Source organism: Diadema setosum, chromosome 11, assembly GCF_964275005.1.
Source record: "Diadema setosum chromosome 11, eeDiaSeto1, whole genome shotgun sequence".
NCBI lineage: Eukaryota > Metazoa > Echinodermata > Echinoidea > Diadematoida > Diadematidae > Diadema > Diadema setosum.
This window is the reverse complement of record NC_092695.1, coordinates 4,015,679-4,038,826: the sequence shown is the minus strand read 5'-3', so window position 1 is coordinate 4,038,826 and position 23,148 is coordinate 4,015,679. Positions and strand designations below refer to the sequence as shown.

At 37.8% G+C, this 23,148-nt stretch overlaps 1 protein-coding gene across 1 annotated transcript in view; it reads left to right on the top strand.

Annotated features, from left to right (window-relative positions):
* Positions 1–18,990, top strand: part of LOC140234954 (P protein-like) — a 34,327-nt gene extending 15,337 nt beyond the window's left edge. The window contains exons 8-17 of the mRNA XM_072314992.1: positions 205–343; positions 5,937–6,066; positions 7,103–7,247; positions 9,667–9,724; positions 11,638–11,746; positions 12,570–12,697; positions 13,771–13,830; positions 16,046–16,150; positions 16,867–17,054; positions 18,710–18,990. Of these exons, the coding sequence (XP_072171093.1) occupies positions 205–343; positions 5,937–6,066; positions 7,103–7,247; positions 9,667–9,724; positions 11,638–11,746; positions 12,570–12,697; positions 13,771–13,830; positions 16,046–16,150; positions 16,867–17,054; positions 18,710–18,797 (1,150 nt within the window). The 3' untranslated portion in view covers positions 18,798–18,990. The remainder of the gene's footprint in view (positions 1–204; positions 344–5,936; positions 6,067–7,102; positions 7,248–9,666; positions 9,725–11,637; positions 11,747–12,569; positions 12,698–13,770; positions 13,831–16,045; positions 16,151–16,866; positions 17,055–18,709) is intronic.
* The last annotated feature ends 4,158 nt before the right edge of the window (positions 18,991–23,148 follow it).

Here is a 23,148-nt window from a genome sequence, read left to right as displayed (position 1 = left end):
CCAGTTTAGAAATTACCATAAAAAAACAGTACCAAAACAGAATTGGTCTATATGTACCACCCCACCCATTCAATGACAAGGGCTTTGAACTCTAACAAGCAAGTTCATTTATTTATGATCTATTCATCATAGAGTGGTCATAGGAGTGAAAGTGTTTTGAGGTAGCATTAACTCATTTTCCCCACCAATCTTCTCCTTCCCCAGCTTGTGCGAAGTGCTGGAGATTGACCCCCGCTATGTCCTGATTGCCGAAGTCGTCTTCTCCAACATCGGCGGGACGGCAACCGCCATCGGCGACCCGCCCAATGTCATCATCGTTTCCAACTCGGAGATACAGGATGCGGTAAGTTTGACATTGACATCTAGGGTTCATGCAGCGAGTCATGAAAAACCTCAACACGATTCTATCATCATGAACATAATTCATGCCTCACTTATAAAAAAATTCAGTAGTACATTGTATTATATTGTATTGTAAAAGTGGAAATTTTCGCGCATTTCGGGCAGCCATGAGCTGGCGCAAAAATGAATGCATGCAAATATTTTTTGCATGTCTTATGTTATGGTAATTAAAATCCTGATTCCACTGAATTCAAAACAAACAAAATGCATCTTTCCCAGCTGAGCACGAAAAATCAATAATGCAAAAATATCCACTTTTACAGTACTTGTTTGATTTCAGCATGATGTTGTAAATCAAGAGATTGAAATATTTATTCATTTGTTATTTCTTCAGCTTATGAAACCCCATTCTCGACATTTTTATAAGCATGAGCTATTTGGTAATGAAAACCTACTGTGCTTCGAATGCATGCACAAAAACCCATAGGGAGCATTTAATACTCCAACTTTATTGCATGCATACATTGCCCATGTCACCAAAGTAACCAACATGTTGAAGGTATGCGTGCCACATTGTAAAAGACAATGGAATGTCAGTAAATGGAACAATGTGAAGTTCAATTGAGCCATTTTTGTATTGTAGGAATGATTTCTGTAATAGTGTATGTTATTGGGCAACACTAATACCACATTTTGATTTTCACATCAGACTTTGTCATTTTCATATCTGAAAGCAAGAATGTGTTTCCATGTTTCTTCATTTATAGTGAGGCTGGAGACTGCATGTGTGGTGTAATAGTATATGATTGAATAGAATTTTGTCTTTCACGTACATTGTACAAAGCTATATCTGTCAAGTGATGTCATGGAAGCGGACAATTACAAGTCTTGACCGTTATAGCTGTTAATCATGATCGTCACATTTCATACTTGTACTCTCCTATCCTCCACCAACCTACTAGATCAGAAAGAAAACTAAAACAATCTGAATGACTTCATAAAAGCATGCATTATTCATGAAATGATGTCACGCATACGTTTGAATATATTTACATTCCTCATTCGGCCGTGGAATTTGTCATGATATACCATGTATCAGCATGGTGAGATACAAATATATTTCATCCCATTGCAAAGACAGTTGGCATCAGTGTCGTGGAACCGGTATAAGACTCTTCAAATGGGGGTCGTCATCTTAAAGCTGTTCTAACTTTGTAATATCACAGACTGCAGACTCTGCAAGTGTGCTTTGCATTTTTGGTTCATTTTTATGTTTTAACGCTCTTGAAATCACTGAATTGATTCAAATCGGCAGCACCTCAGATATCCAAGTTTGGCGGTAAGTACCCCTCCTTCTCTCAGGCATGGGTATGATGAGCTTCCTCTCATTTTAATACTTCATCTCAGTCTGCTTTTAACAGTTGGTGTTTGCTGTCCATATCAAACTAATTCTTTTTCCTCCTCAGATGCAAATCTTTTGATGGACTTTACCTGCATAACCTTCCTTCTTCCTCAGATATGATTAGTTTTCATACCTCTCATGCATGTACACTGTATGGTGCACGTTTTTTCTTTTTAATTATTGTATTGAAGTTATGAGAATTGACATCCTATTTTTAGTACTTACAGCACTGCCATAGATTATTGTGACCGACATTTTCTTCTTATCAGTTCTCAATAACATCATTCCTCCATGGAAATTGGCAAAGGACCTGCCATGTGGTTTTTATCAGATGCAGTACATGATGGGATGCTGTTTAAATAAGATTGAATACCACATGGAATCAGACAAAAAACAAAAATAAACACAAAAACGACACAAGCCAAACAAAAAGTAACCAGTAAAGATGATGATAAAGATGATAAGAAGTGTGTTGAGTTGTGACATTTAAGTGATACCACTTGAAGCAGACTAAAGTGTTGTTGTTGTTGTTTTTTTTCCAAATCCGGTTCAGTGCAATCAAATCTTTCTTTGAATAAAATTTGGAAGACAGCATCTTGCGTGCATGGTGACATTTTATGAGAAAAATATGACTGATACAAAGGTGATGATAATAAAGGTGATAAAAAGACTTGATTTTTTTTTTTTTTAATGAAGCAATTCATCCTATGAAAATGACTGTGCCATCCTCACACCTTCTATGAATTACAGTCAGCTAAAATGTTGTGATTATCAAAATCTTTCACAAGGAAATACTTGCTTTTGACAGCGATATTTTGTTTATTCATGAAACTGCAAAGAAAAATGATAATGCAAGGTTTACATTCGCATATTATTTTTACTCTGACAAGTTTAATAATGACATACTTTTGGAATCCATGTTGGTTTGCCTGGAAGAATAACCCAGTAAAGCTTGCTTTCTGTGATAGTACCATCTGTAAATCTAGAAAATACACATGATAGTTTTGTCTTAACTGCCATAGATAAGATACGTGTTTTTCCTAAAATGTTCATGGCAGAAATATCCTTCTTCACAGTAGATATTTTTTGATCGATTTCACTCGTGTGTTGCATTCCGAATTTCGATTTAAATAAGATTATCGTGGTCATTTCAGAATTGAGAAACTGAGTGGAAAAAAGTAAGAATGCATAAAAACAAAGTATGGTTAGGTGGAGATGCTTGTGTAGAACTCTTATGAAAACTTGTAGAGTGATATATCTAGTGCCAAGATAGGTACAAATGTATATTAGAACTTTTAGGTGACAGCATGTGTATGTTTAGTAATTTTTTAAAGCCTGTTGCTCAGTATTTTGTACATGACTTTATTGCTTGGTGTAATTTTGTCTCCATTTGGTCCCCCTTATAATAATTTGTAACTGACTAATGTGGTAATTATTATTCTGGTACCTATTGAACCCTAGATTTTATTCACCTTAGACCAAAGTAGGGAAAATGGATTAACAGTGATTAAAATATTTTTAAAAATGAATGAATCGGAAATTTTGTTTAATATTGGGAGTGCATGTTGGTTGTGAATTGAGAAGAAAAATGCTCCTATTTTTCAAATTCATTAAATTCTTCCGTCGAGATGTTTTCAGTGCAACTGATTGACAAATTGCCCTATGTACATTGACGTAAATAAGCACTGAATTGATCAATGTTTTAGTAGTAGCCATGATATTTTGTTTTGACATTTTTGTTGACAAAAACATTTGTTAGAAATAATCCAAACCTATTTAGATTAAAATCATGCCTGTTTATTTGTATTAATGTTTGGTTATTTTTGTGAAATTCAAAAAGGAAATGAACAAGAAATTGAATTGGATTTTAACCTGTTTGTATGTTTGTATGAAATAATAACTAACAGACTGTTATCACATATAACATATTCAGTATTCCTATTTGCTGTGAATGGTAGACAATAAGTAAAATTTATCTGGAGTTCAATTTGATAATTTGTGATTATTGTACATGTCTTGTGCATATATTTCTAACCCTATATTTCTTCCTATCTGTGGACTCTCTAATTGGTATTGTGTATGCTGTGTTCTGTAAAATTTACAGAGGTACACTGTATCCTAAAAATCCATTTATTTTTACTGCACTTTGTTACTATTTGACATTTCTATTTGGTGATCAAAGCAGGTGCTGTGGAACTAACTTCTATTTGTGGAGATTGGATATTACTCTTCACCCCAAATATGTCCAGGCACTTTACAAGTGTGACTGTAACTTGCAAAGCTTTTTTGTCATCATTAAATTCTATTAAACTACATGACTGTAATTGTAAGTTAGCAAGCTCACTCTGGTATAGCAGTATGCCTCAGCGCAACTCCAGTTTACGGGCCATTATGACGAAATAAGGATTGTTTTTTTCTTATCTCTGCCTTCATTGGCAATTTATATAGTTTCCAGCTATCTGCAGCATCTTGCGATTAAAGCAGAGTAAGGGTTTATCATATGATGGTGGCTTTTTTAAGGGAGTGTTACTTTCTGTCGCCTTGACTGGGTGTTTCTAACTTACATTTCTTCAAGCTTTTTTTTTTTACCCCCTTCAGAATGCAGAAAACACAAGTAATGGTTTGGTTTATTAGATAAAATCTTCTTGCAGCCAAAAGGCTGAATTGCAACATTTGCTCACAAAGACATACTACTGAAATACAAATTTGATTAAAAAAAAACCAAAGTATTTACGAATTCAAATTATTCATCACTATTTAAAAAAAATAACAGTTAATATCATTTACAACATTCATTATAGAATCTATTACATTCACTACATTCAACACACTGTATGTGACAAATAAACACAAACTGAATAAAAGACACCCAGTTACTTCTTTCCTCACATTCTATCCACATCATCCCCTTCCCTCCCTCACAAACATACACACTTACATGCGCATGCAAACACAGGTACTACATGTAGTACACTCACAAACACATACAGACACGTACAAATTCTCATTCTCTCACCACATGGTATTACTGGAGATTATAACTGTACATTGGTCATACCTAAACTGCATTTGATCATATATAATGTTTAGAAACAGTCAAATGCACAATGTAGTGAATGTTTCCAAATATTGATTGGAGTACAACAAAAAATATAAATACTGTATCATCAAATAATCTGATGTGGTGTGATACTATGGAATATGCCTCATGAACATATTATACTCTCCCGGGAATTTAAAACGGCATCAAATAAGCAAATTTAAGTTATCAACAGTTACCAATGAAAAAAGAAAAAAAAAAAAAAACATTGGGTGCACAAACCTTTTACAGGTTGTGTGTTTTCCAAATAAACTGATGTTCATAGACTACTATTACTAAAATTATGTAAAAAAAAAAAAAATGATAAAAAAGTAGGTCAGGAATGAAGAAAGTACAAGTAATGTAGGTTAGCAAGTTGGGTTGAAGTGCTTTGGTCAATAAAGGATCAAAATTATCCCAATAAAGTAGAATTCCCCTTATTTACCCATCTGGCTTTGGTGACTATATAGGAAAATTTGTCATACATCACAGCAAGTGACTGAATGTTGCCATTTCATAAAGTCAGATCACACTCAGAGTTTACAGTGTGTATTCACTTGTCATGTACTGTAGCAAAAAAATGTGTATGAAATACAAGTCTACAAAGTTGCCTTGAAACTATTAGTTGCTTTTGAGATGTTATCCAATAAAGTAGAAATTAGTTCTCAAGAGTGATGAGATGTAAATGAGGTTACTCCTAAATGCATGTGCTGTTTTTAGAGAACTGTGTATTGGACAGGTCTAATTCACAATAATTGGAGGTAGATAGTAACATCTCCGTACCCCCTCCCCCCCCCCCCCCCACCATACTGACAGAAAATATGAAAAAGGGAAAGCCAAAGACAAGTATTAAAACAAAATGAAAAAAAAAAATTACCTCTTGAGCCACTCAGGGTCCAGCTGTCCCCCCCCCCCCCAACACTTAAACATTCTACGGCCCCTGATACATATACATTTTAGATTGCAGTAACATTGCCATTTTATGTCAAAGCATACTCAACAGATTTCCTGCATGGGGTATGTGCTCAATGCCGGCGTCAAATGTAATTTGTGTATTTAATACTAGTCTGTGTGTCTTAACTAGTGCGTGTGTATCTACACGTATCTTGACAGGGCATAGGTTTTGCAGACTTCACCCTGCACCTTAGTCTAGGAATCATCTTCTGCATGGTGATTGGCTACTTTGTGCTGAGGCTTCTCTATCGTGGTATCAACCTACACTCACAGGACACAGAAGTGCGAGGTTAGCATACTCGTTAAATTCTGTTTGTTATCTTATACTGCAATGGCAAGAATACTTAAATTTCAAAAGAGTACACTTTGTATTTGCTATTAAACTGAAGTTATTTTATTTCAATCTCGTCTGCATACTTTGTTCGTATGCGTTCTGTTGAAAAACAACATAAATTTAGAATTCAATTCAAGTTGAATTGAGTTGAAATTAGATTGAATTTAAGTTTTGTAATGAGACTAATATGTCATACAAACCAATTGTGACCTCACAAATGGAGAAGATGTGTATGAATGTGTGTATATGTGGGTATTGGCATCTACCTGCAGTCACAAAGCTGCTCAAGGATATAACTCTGGAACATTTTCGAATGTACAAAATTGTAGCATATTTTACAAAGAGGCAATAAATAATTTACTCTTAACTGCTATGATGAAATTTGCCTTATGTCATTTTGTGCTGTTTTCCATGGTGTATTTACCATTTTGTGTTTCATTTGTGGATTCTTTTTCTTCCAAGCAAGAGCAAGCATGCATGAATGTCAAGTATGGTTAGATTTTTAAACCACATCCGTGAAAAAAATGTATGTTGACTCGTGAGAATTCAGGCATGTGAGCCTCCAGACTTGTGGTGGAATATATTTTTTGTTCATAAGAATGATTCTGCAGTGTTGTTGTTGTTGTCCTATAACTCTGTTGTTTGTATCTTTGTATCTTTGGTGTTGTTGTAGTTTTGCTTTTTTCCATGGAGAACAAGAAGAAAAAAAATGAGAGTGAAAGAATGAAAAAGCAATAAACAAATACAGCCCCTGAAAATTTCCTGAATATCAAATCTTAAAGTTTCTACACACCCTGCAGGGGGTAAAATAATGGTGGTCCTTGTAGCTACAGATTAAACAGACCTTTCAAGCAACATTCATAATTGTCCACAATTGACAGTCTCCTCTACTGCATGAGTTCAGAGTACTTTTTGTCAAGTGGTGAGCGGCATGAAAAGAAAGTGAAACGTGGAGGTGTAACAAATTTCATGTGACTTTTCTCACCCCCAGAGCTGAAACATGAGATAGAGGTGTGGCGTCAGGCAGCCACCAGGATCATGGTCGCTTCCAAGGAGGAGAGTACGGTGAAGGCGCTCCTCTTGCAGAAAGTCTACCAGCTCGAGACGCAGCTCCGCAACCGGATCTACCAGTCAAGGTGGGCCCGGAGAGGGGGGCTTGATGTGGGAAGGGGGCACTAGAGCAATCAGTTCAAAACTTTCTGATGTGATACATACAATGTATGTATGTGTAACATGTGCACTTGTTCCTCTGCGTACCAGCTTCTTTAGTTTATCAAATAAGATACTCTTTTTATTTTCCTTCCAAGTTTTTGGAGACCAGCATAACATTTAATGTCCAGGGCCCCGTTTTATCAAAAGATATCATCGATTTTAAATTCCCTTACCACACAGGCTGTCATAGACTTATGATTGAAATCAAGTATGTAATCATTTTTAACCCTTCATAAAACAGGGCCCAGATGTGCATGGACTCCATTCTACATGTATATTAATGCATGGTTTCTATACAGATATAGAAGGGGCAGACAGTAGATAGGAATGAGCTTTAGCAGATAGGCTTTACATTTAAGTTGTGCTGAGATATGCATTGCTTTCATTTCACAAAATGGATATTTAAAAACATACTGTAAAAGTGGATATTTTCGCGCAACTAATTTCTCGCGCTTGGCCAGGTAAGAAGAGTTTCGCATATATTTTTAATTCTGCAGAATCAAGACATCACGCATGGGAGCATATGGCAAGCAAAAATATTTGCATGCTTTTATTTTCGCACTAGTTTGTGGTTGCGCGAAATGCGCGAATATTTCAACACCGAGAAAATTTCGACTTCGCGAAAATTTCCACTTTTACAGTATCGAAAATGTGTGATGTGTTGTCAACTTGTAATATGGATTTGCTTTGAATGAGCAGTCATTTGTATAACTTCCTAAATGTGTTTGGATATGTAAGTGTCTGCTTCCTCTGTAGGCCCTACAGAGATTGTTATACAAAATGCCTTTTGTCATTATAGTGCAATACCACACAAGACTATAAACTGTCACATACCAATATTGTTTGCCGAACATATTTCAGTTTACCTTTTTCTATGCTATACTCTACTATAATGTTTTTTTGCTATACCATACTTTTTTGTGTGAGGTATTTTGATAATATTTTTATGCCTCCGCCAACGAAGTGGCCGGAGGCATTATGTTTTTGGGTCGTCCGTCCGTCCGTCCCGTTTTGTTTTTGTCGATATCTCAAGAACCGTGTGGTGGTTTTGCATCAAACTTGGTATGAGGGTATATCCTTGGGGGATGATACTTTGTGTGGATTTTAGGGTCACAGGGTCAAAGGTCAAAGGTCACAGGTTATTTTGTGAAAAAAAAAATTGAAATTTCATGTTTTTCTCCATATCTCGCAAATGGTTCAAGGTATCTTCATGGAACTTAGTATATATGCTTGTACCGATGGGCAGTGATTATCTAGGGAAGTTGGGGGTCATGGGTCAAAGGTCAGGGGGGTCAAAGGTCAAGGTCAACTCCTCAAAATATCACTACTTTCCTTATATTTATGCAATGCCTGAAAGATTTTTTATTTTTTTTTTAATTGATGTATGCATGTATAACCCAATATATATTCTGTGGGAAGTTTCTTGCCAAAAGGTCAAAGGTCAAAAGGTCAAAGGTCAAGTGAAAGTGCTAAATTGCACTTTTTCCTCCATATCTCAAAAATAACTCAAGGTATTGTCATGAAACTTACATATTTATGCATGTTCTACCTAACAGTGATTCTCTTTGGAACTGTGGGGTCAAAGGCCAGGTTTAGATAATACTATTTTACCATTTAATACTGAAATTATACTTTTTCTCAATACCTTGAAAATTACTCAATGCATAAACTTGTAAAAGGGTCAAAAGTCAAGTGAAAATCATCAGTTCCCCCAAATGCCTGCACTCTGACGTTTTAATCATTCATCCAATTGAACCTATAGTAGTTCTAGGAAGGTGAACATTCAGCACATTTGTGGCAAACCTGTCATTTTAATATTTTGCCAATTGTGTGAAACTGTCATCACACATTTTCAAGACATTGTACTATAGACCTATTAGGAGAACCATGTATTATGGCGGAGGCATACACCAGTCGCCGTAGCGACATTTCTAGTTCTAAATGTCATATTTATGTGAATATATTGGCACAAGGATGTAAACCAACCATATACAGTCACACTCTATGCTGTGCTTTCTTTTGATTTAAATTCATATTCGGGCAATATGATCCTCACAAATTCAAAGAGAATATACGAGTAGAAATTGTGCAGAATGATGGCAAAAATTTTAGTGCTTGCCCACTTGACAAATTATAATTGTAAAGCTCTTTGTCCATCAAAACTACTCCTGTCCTTAAGAAAAAAAAAAAAAAGAAGAAATGTACAATGTAGAAATGACAATGTACTTTAAGACCATTATTCGGGAATAGACAAGTCAACTGAGTTTTGTTCATAAGAATCCAAATGCATATTTTTTTTTATTGTTTTACATTTATGTTCCCATAATCTTCCACGTTGTCCAGGCAATCTGCAGGCAGGACTCGAAACTGGCAGGAAAAGTTAGCAGAGCTTGAAGTACGGGTAAGTATCTGTAACTACAATTTTTAACAATATACAGTTTAGCTATTTTATATTTAGGAGGGGGCAACCATTGTCCCCCTTTCCCCTCCCCCACCCCCGACATGTTTGGCAATGTTTTGTAAAATCTACAGATTATTCCCTTCATATACTGAAAAAGATGATATATTCGCAACGTGAAATTTTCCCAAGTTGCCTTTAACATTCAGTGCGTATAGTGCAGACAAAAACTTTCATGTACATTTTGATTTCGCAAATCTTGGCTCTCGTGAAATTCGTGAAATTAAAATGCACGCGACATTCCTCACTTTACAGTAGCAATTGTTGAGATTTGTCCATGTTTTGATTACAAATGTCATTCATTCACTCTGACTCCTCCCCCTAACCCATCCACCCCATTTTAAGCAAGATTACAATCTATAAATATGATAACATTTCCCAAGTAAAGACAGGTTTTACATTTGTTGTTTTAGCTTAGCATAGTGTAACTGGCAGTGTTTTGTCTTGTAATATATTCAGACTTCCATGGGTACACATGAAAACATTTGAAACAGTATAATCAAGTCTAAGACCCCGTTTACAGTGCGAACGCAAACTGGGCCAAATGCGCGGCCAATTGCGCGGCCAATTTTAGTCTGGCTGCCCAGCCCCGCTTCAGTGTAAACGCGCAAAAGGCCAAATGCGAGGCCAAAATTGGCCTCGCATTTGGCCTCGCTCTGGAGGTGGTCTCGGCCGCGGCCGAGCCCGGCCTTTTCTTGGTGTAAACGCAAACTGGGCCAAATGCGCGGCCAATTGCGCGGCCAATTTTAGTCTGGCTGCCAAACCCTCTGCCTGTATCTTTCGCTATTCAGGATATTAACCCCCTCAACGTCGAAAACTAGTATAGTTTAAAGTGGTTTTGTCCTGCAAAGGATTCTTTCCTCTGGCAAAGGCCTTTGCCGAAGGGCGACTTTGTCGCCACGGAATTCATTTGGCAAAGGGTCTGAAAACCAGACAATACCAAATTGCATTTGTTTACAAGCAGAGCACCACCTATACGACAAAATATTGAAAGGTTTGAATCAAAAGCGCGGCCGAGCCCGGCAGTGTAAACGGACAAAATTGCGGGGCCCGGCCTCGCAATTGAGGCTGGGCTCGGCCGCGGCTCGGCCCAGCCCCGCACTGTAAACGGGGTCATAGTCCAACACTCTTATTGAGATGTCTGTCATCATCCAGTGTGAGATACTAAAGGAGACCTGCGGATGATTTTTAGACTTTTATGTTTGAACAACTATAAATTAGTTATACTTAGTACAGAATTTCAGGATTTATAGTGATTGGGGCGACGAATAAGAATGTTTTCAAAATTTACAACAAACTGCAATGAACAAGGATGATGACATGGCAGCCTCACCATAAGAATGCATGAGTTAGGGCTCAAGGACACAGAACAAAAGAAGATGGCATGCATACATTCTACACAGATGAACTTGTTCAGCAAGTGGTATTGTAATGGAATTACCTTGCTACATTTCTGAAATATGTGAGGCTCCTATTATACACTGAACAATGTTGATGACAAAGGAGCCTCACATATTTCAGAAATGTAGCAAGGTAATTCCATTACAATACCACTTGCTGAACAAGTTCATCTGTGTAGAATGTATGCATGCCATCTTCTTTTGTTCTGTTTCCTTGATCCCCAACTCCTGCATTCTTATGGTGAGGCTGCCATGTCATCATCCTTGTTCATTGCAGTTTGTTGTAAATTTTCAGAGTATTGTTTCTCTGCTCAAGGACCACGATAAATTCCACATATTTATACATGGAGCTAACAATTTATGTACTACATGATGTGAAATTATGAAAATTGTCTGGAATGCCCCTTTAACAATGGAACATTTTTTGGTCACATGATATTGTCTTTTTCTCACCAGTACTGCATCACAGACAAAGTGCTGCTGGCAAAATGCAGCTTTGTTCTCATCGCTGTGATCATCCTCTTCTTCTCTCACTCACTGGTAGTAGGGATCTACCTCAATTTGGGTAAGCCAGCCGTTGCGGACACCAGAACATCATTTTGCTTAATTTATATTGCCAATGGGGTGACAAAGGCCTGTTTCTCACATTTTGATGAAAATCACGCTTTGAGATTAATCGTCAGATAATCAATCAAGTGATTGTGATGTCTATCCAAAGCATACACTGTAGCTGCCTTTATACCACAAAAATGAAGCCACCATGGTATGTCAAGGGAATGACAATTCCATTTGTTATAGTGCCTTGGCAGCCATGTTTTGTGTTTTGTTTTGATTTGTTTTCTGATCTCCTGAACATTTGACATATTTGTGATACAAGGTTTTGTCCTTCCAACAGCAATGTAAAGTCGTCCTTGCCCAAGTCCATGTACAATGTACAAGTAAAAAAATTGGCTAATTCAAAGAAAATTTCTAGCTCAGGTACATGGAGATATAATCACATATTAATTCTCTTGTGTAAGTCAAAATTCCTGTAAGTCAGAGGACATTTGTATTTGACTTCACCAAGCTGTAGCTTCAAATGCTTGCTGTGGATTCATATGATTTGATGACAGCTCCTGCGTATGACAGTGTGGCCTGTCTGCATGTTGCAGATTACTTCAGACATGCATGTATTTGATGTGAACATCTCATATGATTTAATGAGATGCTTTAAACATGCACTGCCTAGATGTTTGCAGTGTGTCCTATCAGTAAAAAAAAAAAAAAAAAAAAAAAATTGCTGCTGAGCATGGTTATTGAATGACCTTCCACCTCTGACCTTAGTTCATTTGCATGCCTTTTTTTTTTTTGACCATTGATGTGTTGCATGTGTTTGCAATGTATCACAGGCTGGATTGCAGTAATTGGTGCCGTGGCTTTGCTGCTATTGGCCGATGTGCATGACATCGAGAATGTGATGCATCGTGTGGAGTGGGCCACCCTCCTCTTCTTTGCTGCCCTCTTTGTTCTAATGGAGGTAAGTTGCACACCACTTATCTCTGTAGGAGGTATCTGGATATCTCATGGGCCCATTCATGCTGTACAAACAGGTGAAGCCACTGCGCCGCCATGTTATGAGGCACACATTTTCCAGCAGAGACTGTCACCAAGATCACGTGATGTCGTGAGCTCTGTACACAAACGTATGGGCGATGTGCATGGTAAGATGGCGTCATGGTGTCTTAAAAGCGATTGGCCCATGAGATATCCAGAAACCTCCTATACAGATCAGTGGGTCACACTCCCATACACAGCAGAAACCTGTTGATTTGCACATTCACATATACAATACACACCACATCTTTAGCGAGTCTAAATTTTCGCAAATCAGGATGTCCTGACGATTTCGCAAGTGGCTGAATTCATAATTGTGAAGTACAGTACTGTATGGAGAAATGTATTATGTGCATGTCACATTCATATCGGGATCGAGTCAATATTTGAGCGTCTCTTTAAACTTGCCAATAGCACCAGACTCAAGAAATTTGAGAAAATAAAAGCCTTGCAAAATATTGGGTGTACACAGTAGATTAAGCATGTACTGTAGCTCTGAAGTGAAAATGTTACCACACAGTAGATTAAGCATGTACTGTAGCTCTGAAGTGAAAATGTTACCACACAGTAGATTAAGCATGTACTGTAGCTCTGAAGTGAAAATGTTACCACACAGTAGATTAAGCATGTACTGTAGCTCTGAAGTGAAATGTTACGACACAGTAGATTAAGCATGTACTGTAGCTCTGAAGTGAAAATGTTACGAGACAGTAGATTAAGCATGTACTGTAGCTGTGAAGTGAAAATGTTACCACACAGTAGATTAAGCATGTTCTGTAGCTGTGAAGTGAAAATGTTACAGATTATTGCAGCTGTGCTAAAATTTCCATACAGTGAAGGTTTCACTTACATGAAGAACTTGAAGAGCTTTTGTCTTGATCCCATAAAGTCATACTGCTGTGGAAGAGTGTAGTAGTTTTGTCATCGTGTTTGTATGATCTAATTTGTTGTGATGTCATGTGATATCATATGATTTCAACATGGTTTGGTCTGCAGGGACTTACAGAACTTGGATTAATCAAGTACATTGGAGATCTGGTAGCAGACCTTATTGAGGTGAGAAAATAGTGTTGTTATTCAAAAATATTTATTTCTATCTGTATGGAGTCATTAATGTGGTGCCATAGGTTCCAAAATTGCTGCAAAATATGATATAATAAAACTAATAATAATACAGATTACTTATTGTTGCTGGGGTGACAAGATCTTGTATCTACAATTTTGGTGAAAATGACTTTTTTTTTATATTAATGATCAAATAATGGGTTTAATAAGTGATCTCCTGTCCAAATTCCAACTGTCTTGCTCCAAAAATGAAGCCACCACGGTATGTCAAAGGAAAGGCTTTCCCATTCGCCACGGTGCTTTGGCTGCCATGTTTTTTGGCTCTCTTGAACAATTGACATTTTGTAGATACGAGGTCTTGTCGCCCCAGCGACGTCATAATACACCAATTATTCCACATGACTAATGTGCAATATCACAACCCTTTTTGTAGATATCTACTGGAAAAAAAACAAAAACACAATTGAAGTAGATTGGAAACAGAATTGATAGGAATAAGTTCTGTTTAAACTTGTTATACCCCCGCCAAACAAAGTTTGAAGGGGGTATATAGGAATCAGCGGACAGTCGGTCGGGCGGTCGGTCGGGCGGTCGGTCGGTCGGGCGGTCGGTCCGTTGCAAATCTTGCGTCGCGAACTACTTCCTCAGTTTTCAACCGATTCCCATAAAACTTGGCACAGATGTGTGCCTTGGGTTGTAGATGTGCAAGACGTATTTTTTGACAGTACCCAAAAGTACGTTGCCATGGTAACGGCATATTATGGGCAAAAATGGGTACAAATCTTGCGTCGCGAACTACTTCCTCAGTTTTCAACCGATTCCCATAAAACTTGGCACAGATGTGTGCCTTGGGTTGTAGATGTGCAAGACGTATTTTTTGACAGTACCCAAAAGTACATTGCCATGGTAACAGCATATTATGGGCAAAAATGGGTACAAATCTTGCGTCGCGAACTCCTCCCACAGTTTTTGATTAATTTTTATGAAATTAGGTACAGATGTTCATCTGAATATGTTAATGTGCAAGACACATATTTCCGCAGTGGCAAAAAGTGCGTTGCCATGGTAACGGCATGTTATTGGTAAAATATAGGGCAAAATGCTTCATGGCAAAACTGCTTCATCAGTGTTCTTCCAATTCTCATGGAATTCATATTGAATGTTTGTCTTAGGATATAGGTCAGCATGACACATTTCTTGACAGTTACAAAAAGTATATTGCCATGGTAACACGCTCACATATTATGAGCCAAAATGATGGAAAATTTTGTGTTGCAAACTACTTCCTCAGTTTTTGCCCAATTTACATGAAACTTGGTACAGATGTGTGCCTTTGGTTGTAGATGTGCAAGACGCATTTTTCGACAGTACCCGAAAGTACGTTGCCATGGTAACGGCATATTAATGGCAGAAGATCAAGGAAAGATCTTGCGGATTTAACTACTTCCTCAGTTTTTTGACCAAAGCTTATGAAATGTTGTTTTGACCAAAGCTTATGAAATGTTGTTTGGCGGGGGTATAACCAAGCGACATTTCTAGTTAAATATTGTTAACGCATTGAAGACGAGTCCTAAAAATTCAGTGAATCACATATGTATGACAGCTGTCATGTTTTAGTACACTTTACCAAGAATGTCATCACAACATAGCACATTTTCCTCCATGAGCATTTTGTTTCAACATATTCAACAACATAGTAATGGTAAATTTGGTCCAGTGACTTGTATGTGGACCAATCGTTGAACGGAATTTCATTAATGAAGGATAATAGCAATGATACAATTTAATCTTCTGCCTGCAAGAACCTGGTGGCTCCCTTGCAAAGGCCATGGAAATTTAAAAACCTTGTAGAATCTTGGGTTTACTCTGAACATTGTGACTGATGGTGGTTAACTGTTTATATGCAGATGGATTTAGATTAGAGCCTCGAGAATACTCGGTCAGGTGTCTATGGGAAATGTGTGTTAAAGCAAAATTAGTCCGTCCTCATGGGTTAATACACATGTGACCATTTGACCTGGTTGTTGCTTGTCACTTTAATCCATGCAGGACATACTGGAGGATGGTCATTGAATGACCTTTCACCTTTGACCTTTGATCACATTTACATGCATGTTTTGTTTTTGTTTTTTGACTCCTGATGTGTCAGTTAAAATGCGTGAGGGATAATCTGACCTGGCTGTTGATGTCATGTTAATCCATGCAGGACGTACCAGAGGAGTCCAGACTGACCGTGGCCCTAATCCTCATCTTGTGGGTGTCGGCCCTCGCCTCATCCTTCATCGACAACATCCCGTTCACCACGGCGATGGTATGTACCACCCCTGGGAGAGTCACACCCAGATCACCAAACTTGTGTCCATGTTTGCTCCTTTAAAGATGACCATGTCTGTAATGTCTATGAAAGCTTAATTGTCATATTGAGGGAACTCCCAAGTAAAGCTGGTTTTTCCCATAGAGTGGTAATCGTAGCTCAGTGGATAAAACATGGTCTGCCAATTTTGAGGTCCCCAGTTTCAAGTCTGCAAGCAGCAGAGACCTAGTGCTCTGCTCTTTAGTGCTTAGTCCTGTGGAGGAAACTTTCATCTCATCTGTCTCTCCTGTAGTTTCCTATTTATAATCATTTTTGTTTCTTTTCAAATTCGTTTTTTTTTTTCAAGCCAACATTGCTCACAGACTGTTAGTCATGGTTATAGAACTGCATGGCTTTTTGACAGTAGTCTTTGCATTCAAAATGTAGAGTATTTGTAGAGTATAAACTTATGCTACTATTTGTTTTAGAAACTGAAGTATAGCTAATTCAAAGTAGAATAATCTTCTTTGTATCTCTCATAGATAGCAAGATAATACTGTAGTGAGGTTGTCAAACAGGAATTTAAATATGTCCAAGATATCAAAGCAGTACCAGCATTTTGTGACTGCCATTAGATATCAATGAGGCATGGTACAATGTATGTGCCATATTGTAAAAGGAAAAAGGATTTGATGAAGATCACCATACTCCATTCTCATCGATTTCTGGACCAGATTCCTATCGTCCTGGACCTTGGTGAGAGGGAAGAACTGGGGCTTCCCCTAAAGCCCATGGTGTGGGCATTGGCCTTTGGGGCGTGTCTTGGGGGCAATGGAACACTCATTGGGGCGTCGGCCAATGTGGTGTGTGCGGGGATCGCAGACCAACACGGTTACGGATTCTCCTTTGTTGACTTCCTGAAGTAAGTGATGATGGATGCTTGTTTTATTGATACCGTACCTATCCACCATCTAGTGGTAAGCAAATAACGAACGTTGGTGAAGGTGATGGGACAAACTGTCACTTCCGAGGCGATCTGGATATAGCTATCTTTCCGAAGCGCAGCTGAGGTAAGATAGCGTACACATTCAGCTCACCGAGGAAGTGATAGTTTGTCTCATTGCCTGACATTAAAAGTTGATTATTTGCTTTATATTCCACATCTAGGGTCCTAGAAATTCCCATTTTATTTCACATCTGAAACCGTTTTAGCTATCTTTGGGTATCCTTAGGGCTTAGGCTACATAGTTTACTTTAGACGTGTGCGCGTACTTATGACAAAACAATGAATTTGCTGCGCGCACCGCATGGCACCGAAGTGAAAGTGCGTTGCACTGTGGACTATCAAGTGACCTAGTTAAATGATAGTCCACAGTGCAACGCACTTTTATTTCGCGCGTACTCATCTCGCGTTAGGACTGTATGGACAGAAGAGATCAGCGAAACAAAAGGGACTATCAACATAGAGTGTAACGAACTTTTCTTCTCATGTGATGTGATGGGCAAAACTATGCTTTATCACATGATCAGCTCTTGACCAATCCTATAGCAAGATTCTCAGTATGTGGAATATGATACTGAACATCCTTTCAAGCATATTATTTCTCCAGTCACTTACGCTTGCACCTACAGTACCCCCACTCCAATACCTTTGGGGCATTCTGGCCAGAATGGCACATGCCAGATTCTCCTACACCAATATTCAGCTCCCTCCTGTGTACTCAAGAGTAGAGAGGAGCAAGGTGTATGTTAATACAGGTGAACGTTGTTATTACAAGATATTCAGAGACTGCAAGAATTTTCTCATTATAACAACTATGAATTGTTAAAAATGGACATACACAAAAAAAAATAAAAAAGAATTAGGAAACTTGAGTACAGTTTCATGGGACAGATCCTCTTGCTGTAACCAAATTTGGCTATCTCTGTGATCATTATAATGAGGCAGCCTGAAGTTGTGTGATGTGCTCAAGGACACAAGTGCTGTGGGAGGCTTTGAACCCTTGGCCTCCTGAATAAAAGTCCACTGGACCACAACTCATTCCAGTCATATTTCCAATCTGTCGTGTACATATCTATGAATTTCAAAGTATGCAAACTGTTTATTCAAATTCATCTTGATGTTTTCTCTTGTGAAGGTGTGTCAGTTATTCCAGCGTTTGTCAAAAAGACAAAAACCCATCATATCAGGACTCTTTAATATCCAAGATCATGTTATGCATGAGTAAATGTGAAATACCTTGTGCATACGTATGTACAGTTCACTTTAATAATACCATGCCTTGGACAGGACAAGGTGCATTGCTTCTACAATTGTATGAATCAACTTAGTTTCTACATACACTTGCAATATTTGACCCTTAAGAGGAATATTTTTCAATTTCATTATTTACAACAGCAGGTGAAACGTTCTTTGGAGACACTTTCAGATTCAGTGAATTGCCAGCTATTTTTGAATGCAGTTTGCATTTTCCTGATAATTCTTGGAAATTGATCATCCATTCTCTGAAATAGAAATATGAAATCGCATCTCATCTGGGTAATTTCCTCTTAATAATCTTCCTTGTATCTCCGCAGGGTCGGTTTTCCCATGATGCTCAGCACAACGTTTGTGGCCATGATCTACCTGCTGGTTTGCCACAGCTGGCTTGGATGGAATGACTAAGGGTGCAGTGGAATGATTAATGGTGCTGTGGGGGAATCTAAGGATTCCAGTGGAGCAACTAATGGTATTTGGGAAATTTAAGAATTCGAGTGGTGCAACCAATGGTGTTTTGGGGAATTTAAGGATCCCAGTAAAGCAGCCAGTGGTGTTTTAGGATGTTTAAGCATTCCAGTGGAGCAACCGACGGTGTTTAGGGGAATTCAAAGTTCCCAGTGGAGGAACTGTTGGTGCCTGAGGAAATCCCAGGGTGAGAATGTAGCATCAAGTGGTTTCATGGGGATTCCAATAGATTTCATCGGAAAGACTAGCGGTGCCTTTGGGAATCACAGAATCCCATTGGAACATCTAGCTGTGCCATGGAGAATCTCAGCATTCCATCGGTGTCAAGAGTGGTGCCTGAGGAAATCCAAGGGTTCCACTTGATCCACTAGTGGTACCTGAGGAAATACCAGGGTTCCACTTGATCCACTAGTGGTACCTGAGGAAATACCAGGGTTCCACTGGATCTGCTAGCTGTGCCTTGGAAATCCCAAGATTCCAGTGGAATATTTCAATAAACAGTGGTGCCATGGGTAATCCCAGGATTCAATTTGTTCAGCTACCAATGCCTTGAGGAATCTCTTCAAACTCGTCCCAGAGTGTGTGCAGCAATTCCTTCAAGCGATACTCTCTTCAACTATAGTACTACAGTGTGTATAGAAAGTTTATGCCTCATCATTAGAGACAAGAAGATGAATCCATGATGAATAGTTATATATTGCAGTGCATTGTAACCACCATATTTATTCTTCAATGGTGATTTGTTCAAATTCACAGAGATACTGAAATGATGATTTGTGTTGTTTCTCTCAGTTCAACTGCATGAACTTTAATACACCTACTATTAATCATTTGCATGAAATTTTTTTTTAGATATTTTCGTATACTCTATCATGATGTTCCAAGAACATAATTATTCATTGTAGGTTGTAGGTGTTTTTAGGCATTTTTATTCTGTTACTTCTTGGTCAAATCATGGAGCTAACTGTTAGTAGCTCCATGGTCAAATATACCTTTCCCAAAGTCTGCAAAATTCTTATTGTGTTGAAGCATTCTCTCTTTGAAAAGGTATGATGCTGATATAATGCATCTTCCTTTTCTGCATTTTTCATGCCGAGTTTGTGTTTGTTGCTTCACTCAAAATTCATGCCAAATATATACAGCATATTCAAGCCAAATATATACAGCATATTCATGCCAAATATATGCAGCATATGATCCTACTCTGTATATATCCACTCTTATTCAGGCCAAATTTGTGCTGCAATAATGAAGACTTTGGGGAGGGGGGGGGGGGCGATGTTAAACTTAAAAAGTACACGAGACATGAGCTCTGGCATTAAAGTGTCTTTTCATGTCATACTGATTCCTAGTAAAGAATGAAAGATTTCAGTACTGTCAAAGATCTTGCACAAATTTCCTTAGCAGTTGAATACATTTTTGGGTCAGGATATCTTCATTTAGGGGTTTCTCAGTATGTTGATGTGTTTTTACCATATGGCTGCAAATATCCAGATTGATCTGCTTGGCTCTAATATCGTAGCTGTGAAACTTCAATTGCTAGTGAAAATACATTATGCAAACACTAATGTTACAAAAGGTCATGTTTGTACACTTTAGAAACAAAGGCTTCATCGTGTTCTGAATGGATATGATAAAAATGCTTGAATGCTCTAATTTTGAAATCATCTTACAGCAGACCTTTTTGCCCGTTTACACCCTATCTGAATCATACTCTGTTATTGTTTTTACCATGACAAAAGTAGGATCTCATCATATACATGTAGTCAGAAACAATGCATTTGTATATTCACTACACAGTACGATATACAATTGTGATATAGACAGTGGGATGTGTGTTTGCTGTATGAAATTGGCTTGTAATCTCACTCAGGTTTGCCATTAATTTCCAAGATTTATCAACTCTCTCACAGAAATTCTTATATGAATGTACTCTGAAAGCTGTACTTTTTAGCTGTCTGTAGAAATGTATAACCGTGTGTGGCAATATTCTATAGTAACTCTGGACATTGTAGCAGCTGTCCTGTTTGCAATGCATGCACAGATTGAGTCTCATGTTGAGAATGACGCGAGATTTTAATGTCTCGAGTCAATTATCATTAAATTGTACCCTTCGGGTAATAGGTAAGCACCACAATGAACCCGATCCCCAAAACTGAAATACTTGCTTCGTATGAAAGTACACTTCTGTGCTCTCCTCTTGGCATCTCTCAAGATTCAATAAAACCCTTTGTGTGCTTTTAGAGCCGTTTGCCAAGAGAGAGAGAGAGAGAGAGAGAGAGAGAGAGAGAGAGAGATTGAGTGAGCAAGAGAGAGAGAGAGAGAGAAAAAAAACAACAAAACTAAACATAGCATTTACACACAGTCCTATGTCAGTGGCACAAAATGGGTTAATGAAGAAAAGGTGCATATGATTCAAAACTAATACTGTATACGCCAAATATTTCGCGAGGTTCTTATTTTTGCGAATTTCGCGAGGCAGGTGCTGTTCGCAAAATTAAAGACACGCGAAAATATTGACTCTGATCCCGATGTGAATGTAACGTACAAGTGTTCAGTTCTCCGTTCCAGTGCAGGACTCCACGATCGCGAATTTAACGACTCGCGAAATTGTCGGGAGTTCCCGATTCGCGAAATTTTAGACTCGCGAAATATATGGCGTACTTCAGATGTTTCTGAGTGCCCTGCATGTTAGCAAAGTTTTCTACTTTGTCTTTGTTTTTCAATGTGTGTGCTTGCCTTCTAAATCATTAGCAATGGTCATTAGCTGCATTGCATGATACAAATACATGTGGAGTGCAGTTGTATGTGTTTGAAAATAGTGTGTATTCATTCTTGCAAAGTGTGTTAAGATTACCTCTATCTGCATGTTCCCATGATCCCTTGTTCCACCCTCTGTATAGTCATATACAATGTGTAGCCTCTCATGCCTAAACAGGAAATTTCAATTTGATGCATACAGTATCTTTGCTGTCAGGATTGACACTGAACAGATGCACTATATCATTTGAAACAAATAAGAGGAATGTATGAAGGTACTATCAGAAAGAGTAGATAAAAAGTTAACTACAATGTATGTATTCTCCTATCAGCGCAGGAAAAACAAAATCCGTAGATCTCAATTGCAGGGTATTTAAAAATATTTGAGCATTTTGTACGAGGGGAAAAATGTACTCTGTAATATCGTGCAGTGAAGAGGGAATATTTTGTGTTGTGGAAAGTTTAAGTTTTGCATGTTTTATAGTTTGAGATTCCAGCATGAAAACAGAAATATGCCAATGATTTGTGTACCTTGTATTTTCCATGTTGATTAACAGTATAAAGTAACTATATAAGCTGTTATTTTCGCGAGGGTTTAATTTTCACGAATTTTGCGAATCACAGTTGGACCGCGAATTTAACAACATGCAAAAATGTTACCATGCGCTGAGGTATTATTACGCTTATGAAGGCCTCTGTGTCGATTTGCGCAAACTACATTGCGTGAAAATGTCTGTGAACTCCGCATTCGCGAAAATATCTGTACGCGAAAATAACAACATATAGAGTAAATGTTACCTACCACTCATGTCAAATACAGAAGTGTTGCTGAATGGGTGAAAAATAGATGCAATAATGTAATTTCAAGCAACAAATAACCATTTTAATCTCATATGACACGTGGACTAGTGAAATTTGTATCTACACAGAACTTTTATTTGTCTTTATATATCTTTTTTAGGAACTTAGCAATTTTTATTGTCTGCATACAATGTAGTATACAGATGTAGTAGTATGCAATGGGATTTGTTTGCATTTTAATTAGTGGTTCCGTTTCTGTCGGGATAATGATGAAGAAAATTTTGTGCAAATATCACTGTTCACATATTTAACCAACTCTGCACAAAATTGTGCATGTTTCTTCAAAGTGATATGTTGAAGTAGATTATGTCTGTGTAAAAATGCAAAATTGATCATTGGATTTTGACAAATTTGGCCATGTATCAAACTTTTGGCACTGTGTGTTCAATAGAATCACAACTCTTATAATTCCATTTGCACATAAGTTCTTCTTCCTTATTGTTCATGTTCTTCCTTATTGTTCATGGACACCTTTTATCAGTCATTCCAAATGACCAAGAATCATCACAAAGTTCTGTTAATGCACCCAAATATGACATCAAAGTAAACATAAAGATCAGCAAAATATATAAAAAGTGCAATTTCATTTATTGCTGGAGATTGACATTAATGTTGCGGAGTACACTGGAACCTTATTATAACAAGGAATTTTTAAAAAAGAAGCATGTCA